The 19,049-nt window shown below is 53.9% G+C and overlaps 7 protein-coding genes across 7 annotated transcripts; 3 read left to right on the top strand and 4 right to left on the bottom strand.

The window, feature by feature from the left end:
• Positions 1–468: 468 nt before the first annotated feature.
• Positions 469–2,424, top strand: MRS44_001560 (uncharacterized protein; the record flags this gene model as incomplete). Its single annotated transcript, XM_046267306.2, has 3 exons — positions 469–772; positions 830–2,277; positions 2,332–2,424. 3 exons carry the CDS (start codon positions 469–471, stop codon positions 2,422–2,424), a joined length of 1,845 nt encoding a protein of 614 aa, XP_046138171.1.
• A 438-nt stretch (positions 2,425–2,862) lies between these two features.
• Positions 2,863–3,299, bottom strand: MRS44_001561 (uncharacterized protein; the record flags this gene model as incomplete). The annotated part of the gene is made up of 2 exons (XM_065623745.1): positions 2,863–2,934; positions 3,000–3,299. 2 exons carry the CDS (start codon positions 3,297–3,299, stop codon positions 2,863–2,865), a joined length of 372 nt encoding a protein of 123 aa, XP_065480169.1.
• Positions 3,300–3,658: 359 nt separating this feature from the next.
• On the bottom strand, positions 3,659–5,253 carry MRS44_001562 (uncharacterized protein; the record flags this gene model as incomplete). Its single annotated transcript, XM_065623746.1, has 2 exons — positions 3,659–5,106; positions 5,202–5,253. 2 exons carry the CDS (start codon positions 5,251–5,253, stop codon positions 3,659–3,661), a joined length of 1,500 nt encoding a protein of 499 aa, XP_065480170.1.
• A 1,107-nt stretch (positions 5,254–6,360) lies between these two features.
• MRS44_001563 (uncharacterized protein) lies at positions 6,361–8,360 on the top strand (the record flags this gene model as incomplete). Its single annotated transcript, XM_046274876.2, has 5 exons — positions 6,361–6,485; positions 6,545–6,647; positions 6,703–7,189; positions 7,245–7,261; positions 7,311–8,360. The coding sequence occupies 5 exons, from the start codon at positions 6,361–6,363 to the stop codon at positions 8,358–8,360; spliced, it is 1,782 nt and encodes a 593-aa protein (XP_046138169.1).
• Positions 8,361–8,535: 175 nt separating this feature from the next.
• On the bottom strand, positions 8,536–9,581 carry MRS44_001564 (uncharacterized protein; the record flags this gene model as incomplete). Its single annotated transcript, XM_046274875.2, has 5 exons — positions 8,536–8,697; positions 8,750–8,925; positions 8,985–9,164; positions 9,223–9,333; positions 9,521–9,581. The coding sequence occupies 5 exons, from the start codon at positions 9,579–9,581 to the stop codon at positions 8,536–8,538; spliced, it is 690 nt and encodes a 229-aa protein (XP_046138168.2).
• Positions 9,582–10,530: 949 nt separating this feature from the next.
• MRS44_001565 (uncharacterized protein) lies at positions 10,531–12,218 on the bottom strand (the record flags this gene model as incomplete). Its single annotated transcript, XM_065623747.1, has 3 exons — positions 10,531–10,688; positions 10,750–11,947; positions 12,060–12,218. The coding sequence occupies 3 exons, from the start codon at positions 12,216–12,218 to the stop codon at positions 10,531–10,533; spliced, it is 1,515 nt and encodes a 504-aa protein (XP_065480171.1).
• Positions 12,219–14,398: 2,180 nt separating this feature from the next.
• Positions 14,399–18,375, top strand: MRS44_001566 (uncharacterized protein; the record flags this gene model as incomplete). The annotated part of the gene is made up of 2 exons (XM_046272003.2): positions 14,399–14,605; positions 14,659–18,375. The coding sequence occupies 2 exons, from the start codon at positions 14,399–14,401 to the stop codon at positions 18,373–18,375; spliced, it is 3,924 nt and encodes a 1,307-aa protein (XP_046138166.2).
• Positions 18,376–19,049: the final 674 nt, after the last annotated feature.

The following is a 19,049-nucleotide window of genomic DNA, read 5'->3' on the forward strand; positions in this document are numbered from 1 at the left end:
GGGAGGGCATGGATATTGGATGGCCTCCGGGGCCGGCCGGAGACGACGGCGGGATGAGACAGCAGAGCAAATACAGGAGAGCCGAGGAAATAACTACGTAATTCAACAAAAAGAAGGAACAAATCATGGGGGGGTGGTGCAGACAAGGACAAGGGACAATATCAGCCGCGAGATCTCATTCAATACCCGTATCCGATCTCTGGGCGCGCGCCCTGGAGGAAGCCCGTGGGAGGGAACCCCGTTACGGGTGCCAGGTGGGGCTCGGGCGTAGCTCTCGCGGTAGTCCAACTCCGTCCCGACAAAATTCCATTGCCGCACGTCGCAAGCCTTAAGCTCGCCATTGACCGCCCGAGACGACGGCCAATTGCTCTCTCGACATCCTCTGACGGCTTCCTAACTCTTGTTTTGCATTCTACGACCTCGGCGGCTCCATACTCTCTGCCATTGACCCCTCATCTGACTCCGGAAATGGCCTCCCTCCAGCTGCGCGCCCAGCGCACCGCTCTCCGGAGCCTACGGACCTCTCACATCACAGCCGGCCCCCGGAGCTCACGGTTACCTGCCTCGCTCCGCTGCTATGCCACTGACGTCGAGCCCGAGCGGCCCAAGGCTCCCCGGCAGGGCAGCAACGAGACCAAGGTTGGCCGGACGTTCCAGGGCCAGGTCATGGGCAGTATCGGAGCTCGATTGAGGCGTGAGCGAGAGCAGCGGGAGCAATACGAGCAGTGGAGGAATATGACTGATCCCTCGCGGAACTGGATGGTGACATTTGGTGAGTGACGCTCTCTCGACTTGCTATCAACTTGAGCTAACCATGGATCCTTCACAGTCTTCCTTTCCGGCATCGGAATCGCATACTGGCTCGGCACATACTGGCCCAAGGACGCCGAGCCCACATCGACGCTGCCGCTCAACAAGACCAAGGAGCCGCAGCACAACACCAAGCTCGAGAACATGCAGGCGGCGTGGGCCGACTTTGTCAAGATCGTGGGCAAGGACAACGTGAGCACGGCCGAGAACGACATTGACCACCACGCCACGTCGAGCTGGTCCTCGCACCAGGCAAAGGCCGACGAGCGCTCCTTCTGCGTCGTCTACCCGAGCACCACCGAGGAGGTGTCGGAGATCATGAAGGTCTGCCACAAGCGCCGCATCCCCGTCGTCGGATACAGCGGCGGTACTAGCCTCGAGGGCCACTTTACGCCCACACGGCAGGGCGTGTCGGTCGACTTTGGCCGCATGAACAAGATTGTCAAGCTGCACAAGGACGACCTTGACGTCGTGGTGCAGCCCGCCATGGGCTGGGAGGCTCTGAATGACCATCTTGGGCATGAGGGTCTCTTCTTCCCCCCTGACCCTGGTCCCGGTGCCATGATCGGCGGCATGATCGGTACCGGATGCAGCGGTACCAATGCCTACCGCTACGGAACCATGCGAGAGTGGGTTCTGAGCCTTACCGTGGTGCTCGCTGACGGCACCGTCATCAAGACACGGCAACGCCCCCGCAAGAGCTCGGCCGGTTACGACCTCACCAAGCTCTTCATTGGTTCTGAGGGTACCCTGGGTCTTGTCACCGAGGCTACCCTCAAAGTGACGGTCAAACCCGAGTCGACGAGTGTCGCCGTGGCTAGCTTCCCCTCGATCCGTCACGCCGCAACATGCGTGAGCAAGGTCGTGGGCAAGGGCATCCCCGTGGCGGCCGTCGAGATCCTCGACGACAACCAGATGAAGTGCATCAACGACGCTGGCATGACCTCCCGTGCCTGGGCTGAGGAAGCAACACTCTTCTTCAAGTTCGCCGGCACTCCCGCGGGCGTCAAGGAGCAGATCTCGCAGGTGCAGGGCCTGGCCAAGCAGGCGGGCAGCCGGACGTTCGAGTTCGCCAAGAGCCAGGAGGAGCAGGACGAGCTGTGGAGCGCGCGCAAGGAGGCGCTCTGGAGCACGACGGCCATCAAGAAGCCCGGCGACCGCGTGTGGACGGGCGACGTGGCCGTGCCCATGAGCAAGCTGCCGGACCTGATCGAGGAGACCAAGGAGGACATGGCCAAGAGCGGACTGTTCGCCTCCATCGTCGGCCACGTCGGCGACGGCAACTTCCACACCATCCTGCTGTACAACGACGCCCAGCGACAAAAGGCCGAGACGGTTGTCCACCGCATGGTCAAGAAGGCTGTCGAGCTGGAGGGTACTGTGACGGGAGAGCACGGTGTTGGCCTTGTCAAGCGAGACTATCTGCCTCATGAGCTTGGTGAGACCACCGTGGATGCCATGCGACAGGTAAGTTTTACCCCTATTTCAGTTACAGTGGAATTTACTAACAGTTTTGGACAGATCAAGAAGGCCTTTGACCCTCTATGCCTGCTCAACTGCGACAAGGTTGTTCGCATGCAAAAACCAAAGAAGGGTGAGGTCGACGAGTGGTAGATGTGATATAAAGAGATGAAATGAAAACGGGAGATGAAACGGGAGTACGGAATTATACCTGGCAAATTGGTGATGTTTTTGCGTGTACGATGGGAGGGGGAATAGACGGCATCAGAGGATCAAAAAGGGATATTCCTCTGCTCATGGGATCTTGTATGTATGCATGGTTAATCAACTCAACAACAGGCTTGTCTTGAATGATATTCAGATGGCTATTCCTGGTTTCTCGCTGTGAAGATGAAATCTATTTCATTTTGACTACACGAATGATAAAAGCGCTTTCATTATTATTCAAACCGCCAGCTCCTTAGACAGCATCCTCATGGATACAACAAAGGTACTGGTAGCAACTGTGCCAAAAGACCAGCTCAGCTGTAAAAGCTCTCTCCATCTGTGACAAACACCAACAATCCAGGCTGAAAAAGGTCTTTCACAACCTCAACCCGAGCTCTTGTTCGCACGCTTCTTGGGGGACTTTGACCTTGCCGGTCGTCCCTTGCGAGGGGATACCTAAAAGGTCACCGGAGTCAACATCTATCAGAAACTAGAAGCCTGAAGGGAAAGTATAACCATACCAAGATGCTAATAGATTTGAAAATGGGATTTGTAGCCTTCAAATAGGGCAGCACCTTGAGGTAATCCAGATGAGTCCTGAGCTTGCGTGTCTCCTCCAAGGTCTCGTCAAGGAGCTCTGCCAGCGCTTCGTTTCGGCGGGTGATTTTGCGGATTTCCCTCAGTAGCTGGGATAGTTGTGCTAACTTTGTCTCTTCCTCCTTGAATTGTATGTGCTCCTCCCCCTCGAACAGGATGGGCTCCTCTTTTACCGGTGCCTCTGTCCTTCTCTTTTTGGTGGGTGATTCAGATCGGTCCATCATGGTGGTGGATTGTGTAGTAGCTTTGCTGATGAGTCTGGTAGATGTCGAGCTGTATTGCGATACTCTGTAAACTCGACGAGGTGATATGATGTCGATGGAATGATGACTTTGTTGAGTTCTAAACCCATCGAGTAACGCATGGACATGGGCTTCAAAGGCGAGATACTGCCCGCCATCGCTCTTTCTCGACTCCTCAACGTTACCATGGAAGGACCGACACACAGATAACCAGAATTGTATTGTATTCAGTACGTCCTAATCCCGTCTATCAGACACGAAGCAGAAGCATCAGTTCCGCCAAACACCATAAACGCCTCCCAACATGAATCATAGCAGAGAACCCTCGTCACGCCATTGGATCAAAACACCGTCACCGTGTTGACGTGCCCATTCTTCAAAACCTCAAATACCATTCCTGGAAACCCGTATAGTGTTGTCGTGGAATCACCGTTGGCTTCAGCTCGCCGGGCTCCACTCTCTTCCCATCCTCCTAGGAACTCGCAGCTGCTTCCTGGGCTGTCTCCCCAGCCTCGGTTGAGGACCATGCCTCGCTGTCGAGGTTGAGAATCGTTGCGAGGAAAGACAGATGCCCACGCCTCGTTCATCCGGTCCTCGATCTGCGGAAACGGCGTTTCTGAGTTGATGGGGTCGCCTCCATCGCCCGACGGGTCCAGATATGCAATCTCCCAGCGACATCGGCGATGGCGGTTGAACTCGTATGAACCGGGAATGTTTCCGTGAAGAACCAGCTTCGTGGCGACTAAACGGTCGGGAGAGTGTGATATGATGCCCTTTTGGGCCTCGGCCTCGGTGCCTTTCTGACTCGGGGGTAATTGTGAGGGCGGAACTCGGGTTGAGATGAGGATATCAAAGCCAAGGTAGAAGTAGTTGTAAAAACACTCCCCAGTAGTATTGACTCCGATCTGATCTTCAACAGCCTCCTCATTATCAGATGCATCCGATGCATCGTGCATAGAGGACTGATCCGTATCGGTGAGTTCGTCCTGTCGGCCAAGGTCGACAGCGTTCGGGCGAGCCTTGGTATTACTAGTTGTGCGCATCTTATGGATGACCATTTTCTGATCATTCCTGCGATAAATGGCATTTGGAGGTCCCAACTCCATGACCAGATCCTGCGGCGTGGTCTCGCCCAAGTTGATGACAAAAGAGTTGTTGGTCCACTTTCTGAAGAACTGTATCTTTCCACCGCCATACATCCGGATCAACGAGATTTCATCGGGATACACGTCTTTGCCTCGAGGGATAACATTCGTCGATTTGAGGCTGGGGAGGATCTCAGTCCACAGAGTTGGGCGGGCATCGGCCCAGGAATCACCACTGAATATCGCCATCGAAGTCGCAACTTGGCTCGATGCAGAGGCAAACGTCGAGACAACGTCCTTCTCGGGAGAGTACTCTGAAGGATGCAGTTTGAAGTTGAAGGCTACGCCAGGATACGACAGGACGTAAATGCCGTGTTCCTGACCTGCCACCGGAGGGATGAACTCTCCATCATATGTAGGTCCAAGTAGCCTATGGTACACCTGTCGAAAAGTCGGTCCCGAGGTTGAGTCGTCCGGTATGGGAGATGCTGGTGTAGAGCCATTTACAGGCCTGACTAGGTCCCTCTCTTTAAAGGTGATGTGGTTCTTGGTAAAGTCGAGAACCTCGATCAGTCGTAGCCGCTGTTCAGGTCCGTCGAAACGAAGGCGCACACCGTTTGCTGGGAGATCAACTGCGACGGGTTCCGTGACGGGCCGGTCGGGGAGTAGAGGAGCTCGATCTTGGGGAAGCGCTGGGGTTCGGCCTTGAGGCGGGTTAGGACATCGTGGAGAGTTGCGCCTAGGACTTTTGGACAAACATGTCAGAGATTGCCAAACTGCGGAGGATACGGATACTCACCGAGGAAGCCCAGCGCCCGGCCAGGATAGAGCTGCGCGGAGAAGAGCGACATGGTTGTGGTTGTGGTTGATGGATGATCAACGACCGATAGCTTATCGCATAAGCTATCCCTGGCGGGGTTGAGCTCGCTCTTGGATGAGCGTTGTAGCCTGTGAGTCGCTGCGCATGAGACGGCGGAGAAGATGATGGTTGTATGGGATAAGTATGAGGCCCTTGGTTGAGGCCAAAGAGATAGATACTTTCAGAAAATGGTCACGGGCATGAATGTTTGAACGGTTTTGGTCGTTTGTCGAGTGAGGAGTGATAAAGCGCCCATGTGATGCAGTGACGCGGGGAGGGACAGGGACCTCAAGATCTGATGACGTAAGGCGGCCACATGGTTTTGTCGCTTTGAGATTGAGCTCACTCAAAGATTGTGTGTATCAACGAGACGATAAGTACGAGTTACCCTTGATGAAAGACCGTTTGCAGATGCGCGTCTAGACTGAACATGGCTTCATGGCTGTAGAGTTTGCTGCAGCTGGTATTCATTGAAGCTTCTGGAACGAGAGCTGAAGGGCTAAAGTGCCTGCAAGCCAGGGCCGTGTCAGCACGGAGAGTAACTTTGCATTGTATCAAGTCACTTTTCACTCTTAGATATCTTTATAAGATGATACATATCTTGCCAAGATATAAATTCATAATGGATTATCTTGAGAGAGCGGTTCCAGATGCTTTCCAGCAACGAACGATTCTTGCAGCGAACCTCGGCATCTATCCCAGATCATGTCAAAGGTCGGCAAGGTACCCAGTTAGGTAGCTTCAGGGAACCCTGGGGGCTTGTTAGCGGGTCTGTGCGTCATGACCAAGCCTTCTTGGGCCCCTGAAAGAAACGAGAAAAAGAGGAGACACTGGCTTTTGGCGTTCGGAGCTTGCGCCCATGGTTTGCGAAGCTTCCGCATGAGCTCCTTGTCAGCTCCTCATGCAACCTTTTCCCTTTATCTTGACATCCATACCACCTCCTCTAACCTATAACTTACTTCTTTTCGCCTTGCTTACTCCTCCGAGATTCCCTTTTGCTTGCCGTCTCCCTCTTGAGGACTGTCCTTTCATGTGTTGCCTGTAATCTCATCGGATACAAAGAACCAACAGCTAGTTCATCAGAACACCACAGCTCATCATGGCGCCTCCATCCGACTTCGCCGACTATCCCAAGCCCGTCGAGGGCCCTGACGTGAAATACCACCGCAGGGTCGATAACAATCCCGTATTTCGAGGTCTACCCCTCGCAATTGGCGCTGGCATGTGAGATCCCAAGCATTCCATCAATCTCACTCTTTCAAACCCACTGATCCTCTACCCAGCATCTCAAGAGTCGGGTTCCTCCAGCAGCACTTTTGGGACAATGCCAGATTCGGCACCATCAAGGACATTCCTGATCTCGATGAGATGCCTTTTAGGTTTCATGTATGTCTTGCTCTTCTATGCCTCGTAGATGGGACCTCGCGACTGACTCCTTCAGCCAACCGTCACTCCCTTGGGAGATACCAAGCCCATGCTCGAGTTTGAACCAGACCTTCTCAAGGCCAAGTACACCGACTCACCAGCCCGTTACTACACCGTCGCCGAGTATCACGAAATGTTCAAGTCCGGCCAGGTGACGCCCCTCCAAGTTGCCGAGGCCCTTCTGCCCCTCATCACCAAGCCATCCGGCAAGTATTCCGACGCCTGGGTCGAGTCTCCTGGTAAGGACCATCTCGTTCTTGAGGCCGCCGAGGCGTCGACTGAACGGTATGCTGCTGGAAAGCCGCTGAGCATCCTCGACGGCGTGCCCATTGGTGTCAAGGATGATACTGCTGTCAAGGGATACTCTAGCAACAACGGCATGAAGCATCACCCAGGTCTACCCTATTTCAAGGAGAAGGAAGAATCTATCTGGCCTGTCAAGAAGCTTCAAGAGGCTGGCGCCGTGGTCATTGGCAAGAATTGTATGCATGAGCTTGGCTCAGGTGAGCTTCTCCTACTCTTTGTTTCTGTATTTCATGATAGCTAACGGCCTGCCAGACACCAACGGATGCAATGTAAGCACTTTAGTTACATCTTACATCAGATAACAGCTGACATGCTTAGGTCGCCCAAGGAACTCCAACCAACTGGCACAACAAGTCCTACTACCCCGGTGGTTCTTCTTCCGGCGCTGCCTCTTCCATCTCCCTCGGCATCGTCCCAATTGCCGTTGGCACCGATGCTGGAGGCAGCATTCGTGTCCCGGCCGCCTTTAACGGAGTCTACGGCCTCAAGCCTTCGCATCAGCGTACAGTCTACATGAACAACACCATGTGTGTCACTGGCCCCCTCGCCGCCACTGTCTCGGATCTCACCATCGCCTACCGCGTCATGTCCCAGCCCAACCCAGACTGCGCCACTCAGAGCCGCTTCGGCTTGTCCATCCCGCCAGCTCCGGGATCTAACAAGGTCATGGGCATCTGCCGCGACTGGTGGGGTCAGGCAGACCAGCGTGTCAAGGATGTGTGCGAACGAGCTGTCGATTACTTTGCCAACAAGTGCGGCTACGAGATCGTCGACATTTCCATCCCCTATCTCCCCGAGGCTCAGCTCGCGCACAGCGCCATCTGCATCGCAGAGATGGCCGCTGACGCCCGTCGCCGCGCTGTCAACCCGGCCGATTGGCTCACCCTGGTTGGGCCCGTCAACAAGGTCCTCATGTCCATCGGAGCCAAGACACCTGCGGGCGACCTGCTCAAGCTCAACGCTCTCCGTGAGCTCATCATGAGACACCTGGCATTCCTCTTCCAGAAGCACCCGGGCCTGCTCATCATGACTCCCGTGTCGCCCATGAACGGATGGCCAATCACGCCCGGCGATGAAAAGTATGGCATGATTGATGGTGACAAGACCATCCACAGCATGAGCTACATCTTCCTGGCCAACATGACGGGCACTCCTTCTCTGTCAGCACCAGTGGGATACCTTGATCCTGATCAAGGCGAGGGTAAGTTGCCGGTTGGTTTGCTGGCGACAGGAGAATGGGGCAGTGAGGAGCAGCTGCTGGCCTGGGCCGCAGAAGCCGAAGATTATCTACACCATGCAACTGAGACGAGTCGCCGTCGCCCAAGCGAGTGGGTAGATGCCATGAACCTGAACAAGGCAGATGCTTAGAGCACATCTGGTCGTGTCAGGATTTCACGTGTGATTAGCGGTGCAAGCGATAGTGTTCAATATTTCATTTCATTTCGTTTCATTTCCATGCAGATATTTGCGTCGTGTCGTCATCTCGTACATTGTGTCAGCTCTGGACTCTTACGCAGTGTCTCTGCCTGTCCGAAGTATCCGCTTATTTGTTCATAAACTTGGAGGCCATTCCTAGGAGGCCACCCTGCTGCTCGCCCTGGTTCTTGAGGTACATCTTGAGGGCGACCTCACCGGCCTGCTGGACGACGCTCTCCTTGCTGGCGTCGGATGAGACCTTGCCTTTGGCGGCCTTGTCATCGAAAAGCTTGGGTCCAAAGGTTAGCAACTGAGGTTCATCAGGGTAAATAGCAACCAACCTTGCTGGCCTCGGCCATGGCAAGGCCAAGGAAAGCACTCTGGCTGCTGCTGCTGCTCTTGGTCTCGCCCTTGTTGAACAGCTTCAAGGCCTGCATGGCAGCCGCAGTGCCCATGCTCTTGTCGTCCTCCTCGTCCTCGGAATCCTCATACGTCTTCTTGTGCTTCTTGATGGCGTCTAGTCATGACAAGCAATGAGCCATGTAACCTCTACAAGAAACGAGGGGTAGTACTCACCCTCTTCATCGAGGTCTTCGTTGGCGAGCTTGTTCTGCTTCTGCCCGAGAGAGCCTAGGATGTTGGAGAACAGGTCCTTGTCGCCCGACGAGCCGGCGTTCTTGTTAGCTTCCTCCTTGGCGTGGTCGAAGTCGAGGTTGCCAAAGAAACTGGAGATGCCGCTACCGCCGCCGTGTGACTCTATTCCTCAGTGTCAGATGGGCCTTGTTTGATGATTTAGTTCATGGGTTGGACTGACGGACGCCACCGGGGGGAGGGTACTGCTGTTGCTGACCATACTGCTCCTGGCCATACTGCTGCTGTTGGCCGTACTGTTGTCCGCCGCCGTACTGCTGCTGCTGGGACTGTTCTAAATGTCAGGGCAAACGTTAGCATATCTTATATTGTATCGAGGTTGATTTGAAGATGGGAAATAGCCATGTCGTCATGATCTTCATGATGGCTCCGTCCAGCTCGGCTCTAAGTCGAGTGGAATGAGGGGTATCATGGAAGGGACCATGGCGGGGTAAAAAGCCATGAGAGGAAGGCCGACGTACCCTGACGCTTGTCCTTGTCGTCATCGAGAAAGTCCTTGGCGGCGCTAACGAGCTTGTCCATGATTTCGGCTTGACTTGCTTGGATACTCTTTGATGATGGGTTCGTATGTGTTGTAGAGAGAGATTGATAAAGTCGATGATGGAGGGGAGATGGAGAGATAGAAGAGGGGCGCTTGAAATATGGATGGCACCCTCCGCGTCTCAGGTACATACGCACATGCCTTACACACAGCGTCTGTCCACCAACAGATGATGGCCATTCAGTCACTGGAGCTGACCCTGCTCATTCGCTCCCTCGCGGGCAACGCGCAGCCTCTCCCCATCCTTCTGTGCTCCCCTGTGGACGGGTGTGCCGTGACGTGGATCAAGAGCTGTGGAGAGCTGCCGTAATGGGGAGCTTGGAGAGCTGCCATGACCTCACTATCCAATCACCGAGGATATGGTGCCGGCGTCGTTTGCTAGCTGGAGCTTGTTTTCAGCTGACCTTGCTCCAACTACTGCACCATTGCTCCGCTGCTCTGCTGGAGCTGTAAGCGAGGCCAACAACCCAGTCAAGAAGAGGGCTCCTCATCACCAGCAATGCCACCTCTGCGATACACATATCACCTTCTGACAACAGCACCAAATCAGTGTCAATTGTCTAGTTGGTTTAAACCATCCCAACTCGCCCTCATCAACATGTGCCGCATTGTTTGCGTCGGCACCTCTGGAGCTTGCGCCGTGTCTGCCAGATGCTCCATACACCCCTAAATGTCCATGTTACAAACTCAAAAAATCAAGAATATCATCAAGATCCGTATATCATATGAAAATCAACATAACAGCCGGCCGTGAGCGTCTCGTGTATCCCGCTTTCGCCTTGTAAATGCAAATAGAAAAGCCATCCCAACTCCTTCTCGTCAGAGACACTGTATCATCTCTGCCGACCCCGACCAGCCACGGCTACCTTTTGCCAAACGCTCAAATCGTACTTGTATACTCGTACATCGTCAAGAGCTTTCGCCGTCGTCTCAAGCCATCGCGCGATCTATCGTCGGTCCTGGTGCGTGGTGGTGGTTGACACTGCTGTTCCTCTTCTTTTCCTTCTTGGCCCATCGCAAACCACAGGCGTTGCACAACGTCTTTGGTCCGCTCGGTCCCTTTCTCCATTCTGGTGAATCCAGGGTTCCTGTTACCATTCAGTCAGTACCTGTCCCTGCCCGTAGGCCTCGTTTCAAGAAACAACTTACCGCAGTCCGTGCACACATATTCTTCCGAAGTCTTGAGCTTCTTTTTCTTGTCACCTGTCCGCGGGTCCCGTTCCATGGGAATTGCGATGCCTGCGTCTCCCTTGATCAGGGTCGGGCTGGCATTGCCAGTTGTGATTCCTCGGCTCCGTTCACCCTCGATGTACCGTAAGCCCGTCAGCATCTCGATCGTCTCGGTATGCGATGCCCCTTCGTATCGCGCCATCTTGTCATTGAGCGAGTCTGGTCGGTTGCCGGCTGCGCCCTCGAGGTTTTCTCGCGTTAGAGACTTGTTCAGCGCGGCCCGGTCCGCATCTGTGAGACCTCGATCAGTGCTCGGGCGGAAGAAGTTGGATGACACCCCAGTTCCTTCCGAAGGCGTCACATCTGAGCGACCTTCTTGACTCTGCATCCATTGCTTCTGCGCTTCGTCATTATCGGCTTCCTCTTCGCGACGAAGTTCGGCAATGCGACGCTTTAGTCGCTCGTTTTCGATCTTGTGCTCGAGGAACGAGTCGAGAAGCCCGGCATTCTTTGTCGGATACGGGCGAGCCATCATGAAGACAGCTTGGCAGAAGGGTGACTGGTTGTTGGGGTTGGGCGCAAACTTGGAGCCCGCGATATGAGCGTGGCCGACAGTCTCAAAAATGGCAAACTCTCCATCCTTCTTCTTGAAACGGTAGAACAGGCGCAGCGGGTTTCCTGATGCAATCGACTCATTGAGTTCGGCCACAAAGACGCCCCGGTCATCTGGGTGGATCAGGTCCTTGAGGAAGATGTTCTGGATCTCCTCCACACTGTACCCTGTCACATTGAGAATGCTGGGTGACGCGTATTTGATTCGACCGTTGGCATCGAGGATTTGCAAAAAGTCTCTGAGTTCCTCCACGACCTTGGCGGGCCAGTTTCTCCGCTTGGTGAACTCGGTCAGAGTGCTGGCGCTTGTAAGGTTCATCTGGGCAAAGGCGCCTGGAGGGAGTGGCCCCGCGCCGGGAACGTTGTTCGCAGCTGTATTGAATTGATTTTCGGATCTCGCGACAGACTCTTCAGTCGACGTCTGCGCATTTGGGCCACCGAATGAGCCCGTCATGTTGGATTCGTCGGCCGTGTCGAGGCCCATGGAGACGTCGCCCATGGAGCCGAGCATGTTGTTGTCAAGGAGGGCCATGATGTCGGTGCTGTCCTGGCCATCTGCGCCTATCTGCAGAATCGGGTTAGCCGTAAGAGTCGCAAGCCAAAATAGCGTTGGCTCTGGCAGAGGGGGCCTCAAGTGGCCACAGCCTCGACCTCGACCTCGCAGGGGAGTGGTGTACAACCTGACCACCCGTCATGTCCGGGAGAGAACCGATGTCGAGATTGAAGCCAAAGAAGTTGAAGGTATTTTGAGGGGGGATGCCGAGAGGTGGAGGGGGAGGTGGAGGTGGTCCGTGGGACATGGTCGCGGCGTGCTCGTGTGGCGATCGAGCATCCATTTCCGTAAATTGCATTGGCGAAGCCCCAGTCAGGGTAGTTTCAGCGGCCTCGGGGGCGTCTGTGGCCGCTGCAGCACTGGGGTCAGCGGCAGCGAAATAGCGAAAACGGGGAGTCGGAGTCTAGTTTGTGATGACACAGCAATGACGCGAAGAGCATGGGTGGAAGGGATGGAAGGATAGATGGAAGCTTGAGAGAAGAATACTATCCAGCTAAAAACTGAGATCGCTATCACGACTTCTAGTCTTGGACAATATGAGAGAAAGATTGAGAATGAAGTGAAAGGAAATGAGATGGCCAGTTTCTGTTTTCCCTGCTCAGGCAGAAAGGGTAAATTGCATCAAATCAGTACCAAAGCTGGGAGAAGACAAAGAAAGCCCGAGAAGATGCCTGAGCGAGATTGGTGAGCTGAGCATGGATGTAGAGTAAGTAATGAGAGACAGACGGAGCACGAGGGAGGAGGGGTTATGAAATGAAAGTCAGGACGTTGCACGGGGTCCGGATAATCATGGATAGGAGGGAGGTGGAAGGAAGGTACGAATCCCTAGGCAGGCAGGGAAGGTAGGTATGTATGTATGAAGATGAGATGAAGAGGGAATTCGCCTCCAGAAACAATCTGGGGGAATACCAAGGCAGGTAGACAGGTAGCGTCCCAGAGACAACGACAAAGGCCCGCTTTCCGAGTCAAGCAGAAGGTCCGGAATCAAGACCCAAGATGTCAATGAGCAGACCTTTATTTCCCTTACCGGCTGGCTAGGCCTGATGACAAGCAGAGTCGTTGTGGGCTCGGTCAAACATGGCACTTTTGGAGAATTCCCGTCTTCTAAACATGGGAAACTGGCATTAAACGTCATGCCCAGATGCTGCGCAATCATAGCACACCTTCTTGTGTCCGGGCTGGAGCCCAAGCTGGTCGGTGCTTTGCTTGGCTGGGCGATTCTTGCTGATCTTTTCCAATGCCTTTACGGCTCAATCCACATGCTGGCCAATGCTGATCTCCCAGCCCGGAGGAAATGCCCCGGGAAAAGCGGGCGTCTGGTCCTAGTGACGACGTCTTGTTGATCTTACTGGCCTGGACAGCAACAGCTTAGCCTTTGTCTGCATCCTGCACACCTTGAGTGGGTTCCATCGTAAGGGTCCAGCGGGCAGTAGCGCGGCCCGCTCCCACACTATCCAGCAAGCCTACCTCAATTTGTGCGACGTCTCATCCGAGGCTCAAGTACCCTGAGGCGCGAAGCGTCGATTTTGCGCTTCTGTCAGGATGGACGCGCAGCTTAACTTTCAGGGGGATCACCGCGGGGCCGCCTTAGGGGATCCATTTGCGCGGTTCCAGATCGTGGCATCGGCGAGAACTGAGGTCATCGAGAGAGCGGTCTGATGAGGCCAGAAAACCTAGATTGGTCTCACGAGACCATCCGAGGGAAACATGTCTTGAAAGTTGCTTCTTTCAAGAAACCCTACACCGGCTGCAGGGCCCCTGTACCTCTCTGTTAGCAAGATAAGACATTGCTGAGAGGGAAAATCGACATCCATCTGGGTCTTGGTGGTGCAAGGGTTCAATCTCGTTTTTGGACCCTTCCGGATTTCAAGCCACGACCATTCCCCCTCTGTCAAAAACGGCCCGCTCAGTGCCGTCGTTGCCCCTCAGGGTCCTGGGGCTCTCTGGCCGGTTTTCTGACGTCAACCCGACGTAATTGTCAAGCCGGCTGCCCGGGAGGCTTTCAAGAAACTGAAGAACTTGTCATGATGGAGAACTGAAACAATCAATGGCTGGATCGATGACCTCAACTGATGCCAAGCGGGAATCCTCAAGCCCTCGCATCTTTAGCCTTGCTGCAAAGAGGCAATGCTCCGGAGACTCCCCGGCACGTATGGATCCTTGAATAATCCGATTAGCGAACGAGAATTTGCTCAGGCTACGCTTTGATGGGAGAATACACTTGTTCCGTATAAGCCCGCTGGAACTACGGTTAAATGCAAGGCACGTGATCTCGCATCGGCACTCGACGCGTTGGGTGCAACCTGTCGCGTCACCCATGCCATTCGACTTCAGCTGCCTAATCCACACTTGGATGCGCAGCACGCTTTCAAAGAATCAACTCCTTTGGACCTAGTAGATACTCTCGGCCCTAACATTGCGAACTTCGCTTTTACCCGACCCTCGATGCGGTAGCCGCCCAGCATGTCGAAGATCGACAAGCTCTCCATCTCGGGCGTGCGCTCCTTCAGCCCTGCCGTCCGGGAGGCCATCCAGTTCAACACCCCACTGACACTGATCGTGGGATACAACGGCTCCGGAAAGACTACCATTATCGAATGTCTCAAGTATGCTACCACCGGTGAGCTGCCGCCCAACAGCAAGGGCGGCGCTTTCATCCATGATCCCAAGGTGCGATGCCACACTCCTAATGCTGGCTCTTTCATCCCTTTAACAGTCCCCAGCTATGTGGTGAAAAAGAGGTCATGGCCCAGGTGAAGCTGCAGTTCCGATCGATCAACGACCGTCAACATGTCGCAACCCGAAGTATACAACTCACTGTCAAGAAAACCACCCGCTCACAGAAGACCCTTGACTGCTCCCTCGTTGTGGTCAACAATGGGGAACGAACAACTACATCGACCCGTACGGCCCAGCTGGATGAGATGATTCCCGAGCGGCTTGGTGTTTCACCTGCGATCCTTGATGCCGTCATATTCTGTCACCAAGACGAGTCCCTTTGGCCGCTGAGCGAACCTGCCGCACTGAAGAAGCGCTTTGATGAAATTTTTGAGGCCATGAAGTACACCAAGGCCATCGACAACCTTAAGGTGCTCAGGAAGAAACAGGTCGAGCAACTAGGCAAACTCCAGAACGACGAGGCCCACAACAAAGTGAACAAGGACCGAGGTGACCGAGCCGAAAAGAGAATGAACGCGTTGCAAGAGGATATTGAGGGAGCCAGGGCCAAGTGCGAGTCCATCAGCACTGAGATGGACAACACCCAGGAAATAATCCGGGAAATCCGAGAGACAGCCAACAGCCATCTTGCAATCGTTCAAACCCTCAACACAAAGCGCGAGCAACTCGAGTACCGAGAAGAGGCCGTCAAGGAGCTGAAGGCTACGATAGATGAACTTCCAGAGGCCGACTCTAGACTGGAAAGCGACCTTGCCCACTATGAAGATCGCATGCAGCATCTCCAAGAAGAAGCTGACCAAAACAAAACCCAGTACAATGAGTTGCAAAACGAACTGGCGCGTTCACGGAAAGACCTGTCCACCAAACTCTCCGAGCAAGGCAAGCATCAGTCCGACAAGGACAAGTATGAGCGCCAACTCAAGACCCGCATGGAAATGATCCAGGAAACTGCCCAGACATATGGCTTCTCGGGTTTTGATGGTGATTTGTCTGATCACCAAGTGAAGTCTTTCAATGACCGACTTCAGAAGCTCCTCAATGAGAAGAAGCGAGATTTGGAACGCCTCCAAAAGGAAAACTCGGTCGAGCTGGATCGAGCTACTGGTGTCATTACTGAGCTTGAGGGTCGCAAGGCTGCCCGAACGCAGGATCGTGTATCTGCTAAACAGCGGATGACTGCCATCGAGAAACGCACAGCCGTGCTCCACAACGAGTCGGGTCTGATTGATGTGGATGAGGGTGCCAAGGCTATCCTGGATGGGCAAATGCAAGACCTCGACAGTAGGTGCCAGACATCTCAGAAGGCCTTTGAGAACGCAGACTGGGACAATCAACTATCGAGCGAAAATGACAAGCTTCATCAACTTGAGAATGAAAGCGACAAGCTGGGCAGAGAGCTGGTCGAGTGTACTCGTCTCGCCTCAGAGAGAGCTCAACTCGACTACAGGAAAAAGGAACTTGCTGACCGCAAACGCAAGCTTGATACTCTGACAAGCACGTGGAAGGCAAAGCTGGATAAGATCATTGGTGGTGATTGGGAGCCAGAATCGCTTGATGCCAAGTTCCAGTCGGTTGTCAAAGATCAGAACAAGGTTGTAATGGACGCTCAGAAGCGTCGCGACCAGACACGCCAGAAGCAACAGAAAGTGGAGTTCAGAATGAGAACGGCGAAGGAATCTCTTGACAAGAAGTCAAAGGAGGCCACGACCTGTCAGCAACAGGTCGTCGATGCTCTCCAGACGGTTCGAGACAATGCGATTGTCGAGGACTACACTGAGGAGGTTGAGACAGTAGAGCAGCAGGTGGAAGAGCTGAGGAATGACCTGAGTCTCTTTGACGCTCTTGTGGATTACTACAACAAGTGCAAGCGCATGCTTGACTCGAAACGAAAGTGCTTGCTCTGTGAGCGTCACTTTGATGACAACCAAGCCGCAAGCTTGGAGCGTTTGAGCAAGAAGATTGAGAAGAATCTTGACCCCAAGGGCAAAGTCGACACTGAAAACGACCTGAAGGAGACAGTGGCAAGCCTTGAAAAGCTGCGGTCGGTACGATCAGCTTACGACACCTATGAACGGTTGTCAGCTGAGCTCCCGTCCCTTCGCGACGAATGCAAGTCCGTTGAGGCCGAGTTCGACGCTCTGGAGAGACAACTCGAAGAGCAAACGTCGGTCGTGTCGGCCGAGGAGGAAAAGCAGAAAGATTTGGAAGATATGTCCAAGACTGTCATGAATATTACCCAGACTGTCAAGGATATCGGAGAGTCAGAGACTCAGGTCGATCGCATCATGTCTCAGCAGATGTCGGGCGGTGCAACTCGAAGCCCTGACGAGATCCACGAGCTTCAGGCTGGCGTGTCTGAGCAGATGAGGAGCCTGAAGAACCGCATCTCCAAGTTGACCACAGATCGTCAGCGCATGAAGGATCAGATAAGCGCGCTCGAGCTCGAGAAGAGTGAATTGAGAAACAAGATTAGCCGTGCAGCTGGGCAACTGGACAAGAAGAAGGATCTGCAAACCCAGATTCAGGCCTTGAAGGAGGAACTCTCTCACCAGCGAGAGGTGATTCAACGCGCCGATGAAGAATTGGAGAGCATTGAACCTAGCATTAATGAGGCAAGGTCCGCACGGGATGATGTACTTCGACGTGGTCGATCGAAGGAGCAAGTCATTGCCGACGCGCGTGACAATGTTGCCAATTCTGTCAGCGAGATGAAGATGATGGACACGGACATCCAAGACTACATCGACCGGGGCGGCCCCTCCAATCTTGCATCCAACGAGCGTGCCATTGCCACGCTTGAAAAGACGATTGCGAACACTGAAAAGGAGGTGACAGACCTCACAGTCCGCACAAACAAACTGAAGCAAGACATTGATAACGGAGACCGGAAGAAGAAGAACATTAGGGATAACCTCAACTACCGCAAGAATCTTCGCACAGTCGAGGTCATCCGCAGGGAGATATCCGAGCTCGAAGACCGCAATGCAGACGAAGACTATGAACGTCTCCAGGCTGAAGCTCGTGCGCATGAGGACCACTACAACCGCCTTCTTGCGGAGCGCGGCTCTGTCATGGGAGCCATGAAGACCAAGGACGAGGAGCTCGGAAGACTGCTTCAGGAGTGGGAGATGGACTACAAGGATGCCAAGAGGAAGTACCGAGAGTCGCACATTCGCGTGGAGACTACCAAGGCTGCGATTGAAGATCTTGCGCAGTGCAGTTCGGCCGTTGACAAGGCGGTCATGCAGTTCCACTCGATGAAGATGTCCGAAGTGAACCGCATCGCTGGCGAGTTGTGGCAGAGCACATACCAGGGTACCGACATCGACACAATTCTCATTCGTTCAGACAACGAGTCAAGCACGGGCAAGCGTAACTACAACTACCGGCTTTGCATGGTCAAGCAAGACACGGAAATGGACATGCGTGGCCGGTGCTCAGCTGGTCAGAAGGTTCTCGCATCCATCATCATCCGTCTGGCGTTGGCCGAGTCGTTCGGCGTCAACTGTGGTCTCATTGCACTCGATGAGCCTACGACCAACCTTGACCGCGACAACATCAAGAGTCTGGCAGAGAGTCTGCACATGATCATCAAAGCTCGCCAGGCCCAGAGCAACTTCCAGCTCATCGTTATCACACACGACGAGGAGTTTTTGCGGCATATGAGATGCAGCGATTTCTGCGACAGTTTCTTCCGTGTCAAGCGTGACGAGCGACAGAACAGTGTCATTTCCAGAGAGAGTATCACCAAGATTTTCTAATTGGAGTGGTGGCCAGGTCCATGAGACGATGGTCGTGTAGAAGAGAAATATTCTGAACGCTCAGCGAGCAAGGGAAAAAGCGCCGGTATCTTGAGGTTGGGATTGGCGTTGGGCATGTACAATTGTGACATTTACTGAACATGGATGTATTACTACCACACACTGAAGCTGCGGACTTTTAAGGTATGAAGCTCATGCGAGGCTCCCCTAAAGGAGAACCGGTCAGTCGGGTTGTGATTTTCGGTTGGCGAAGAGATGCGCGTGGCTTGCATTGTCCGACATGTCAGTTGAGACATAACGCATAGGCCGAGAAGGTGTTCGCTGAGGCCTGCCATGTGGGTGGTTGAGACATGGGAAGATCCATGGATCCAGCTCCTGTCAGACATGCTTCCATGGTGTGGAGAGGGTTGCGGAGTTGTTGATGAGGCCCAAGTTCAAGATTCGTCTAACTTCCAAAAACGTTCATAGGGGCTTTTCGGTCACTTGTGGTGGCTGATGAAGTGCCGCCTCTTCGGATCGGAGACTTGTAGTGGCTGACCAGTACCATCTCGACTGCCTGAGCGGCCAGGTTACCCTGTCGACAAAGCTCGACAGAGCCAGCGTCTCGTCGGCGAGGTGAGTCATCCCTGTCCATGTTAACCAGATCTACGCGGCAACTGGATGAGCATCTCGTC

Source organism: Fusarium solani, assembly GCF_023522795.1.
Source record: "Fusarium solani strain SB1 chromosome Unknown bctg00000000, whole genome shotgun sequence".
Classification (NCBI taxonomy): Eukaryota; Fungi; Ascomycota; class Sordariomycetes; order Hypocreales; family Nectriaceae; genus Fusarium; species Fusarium solani.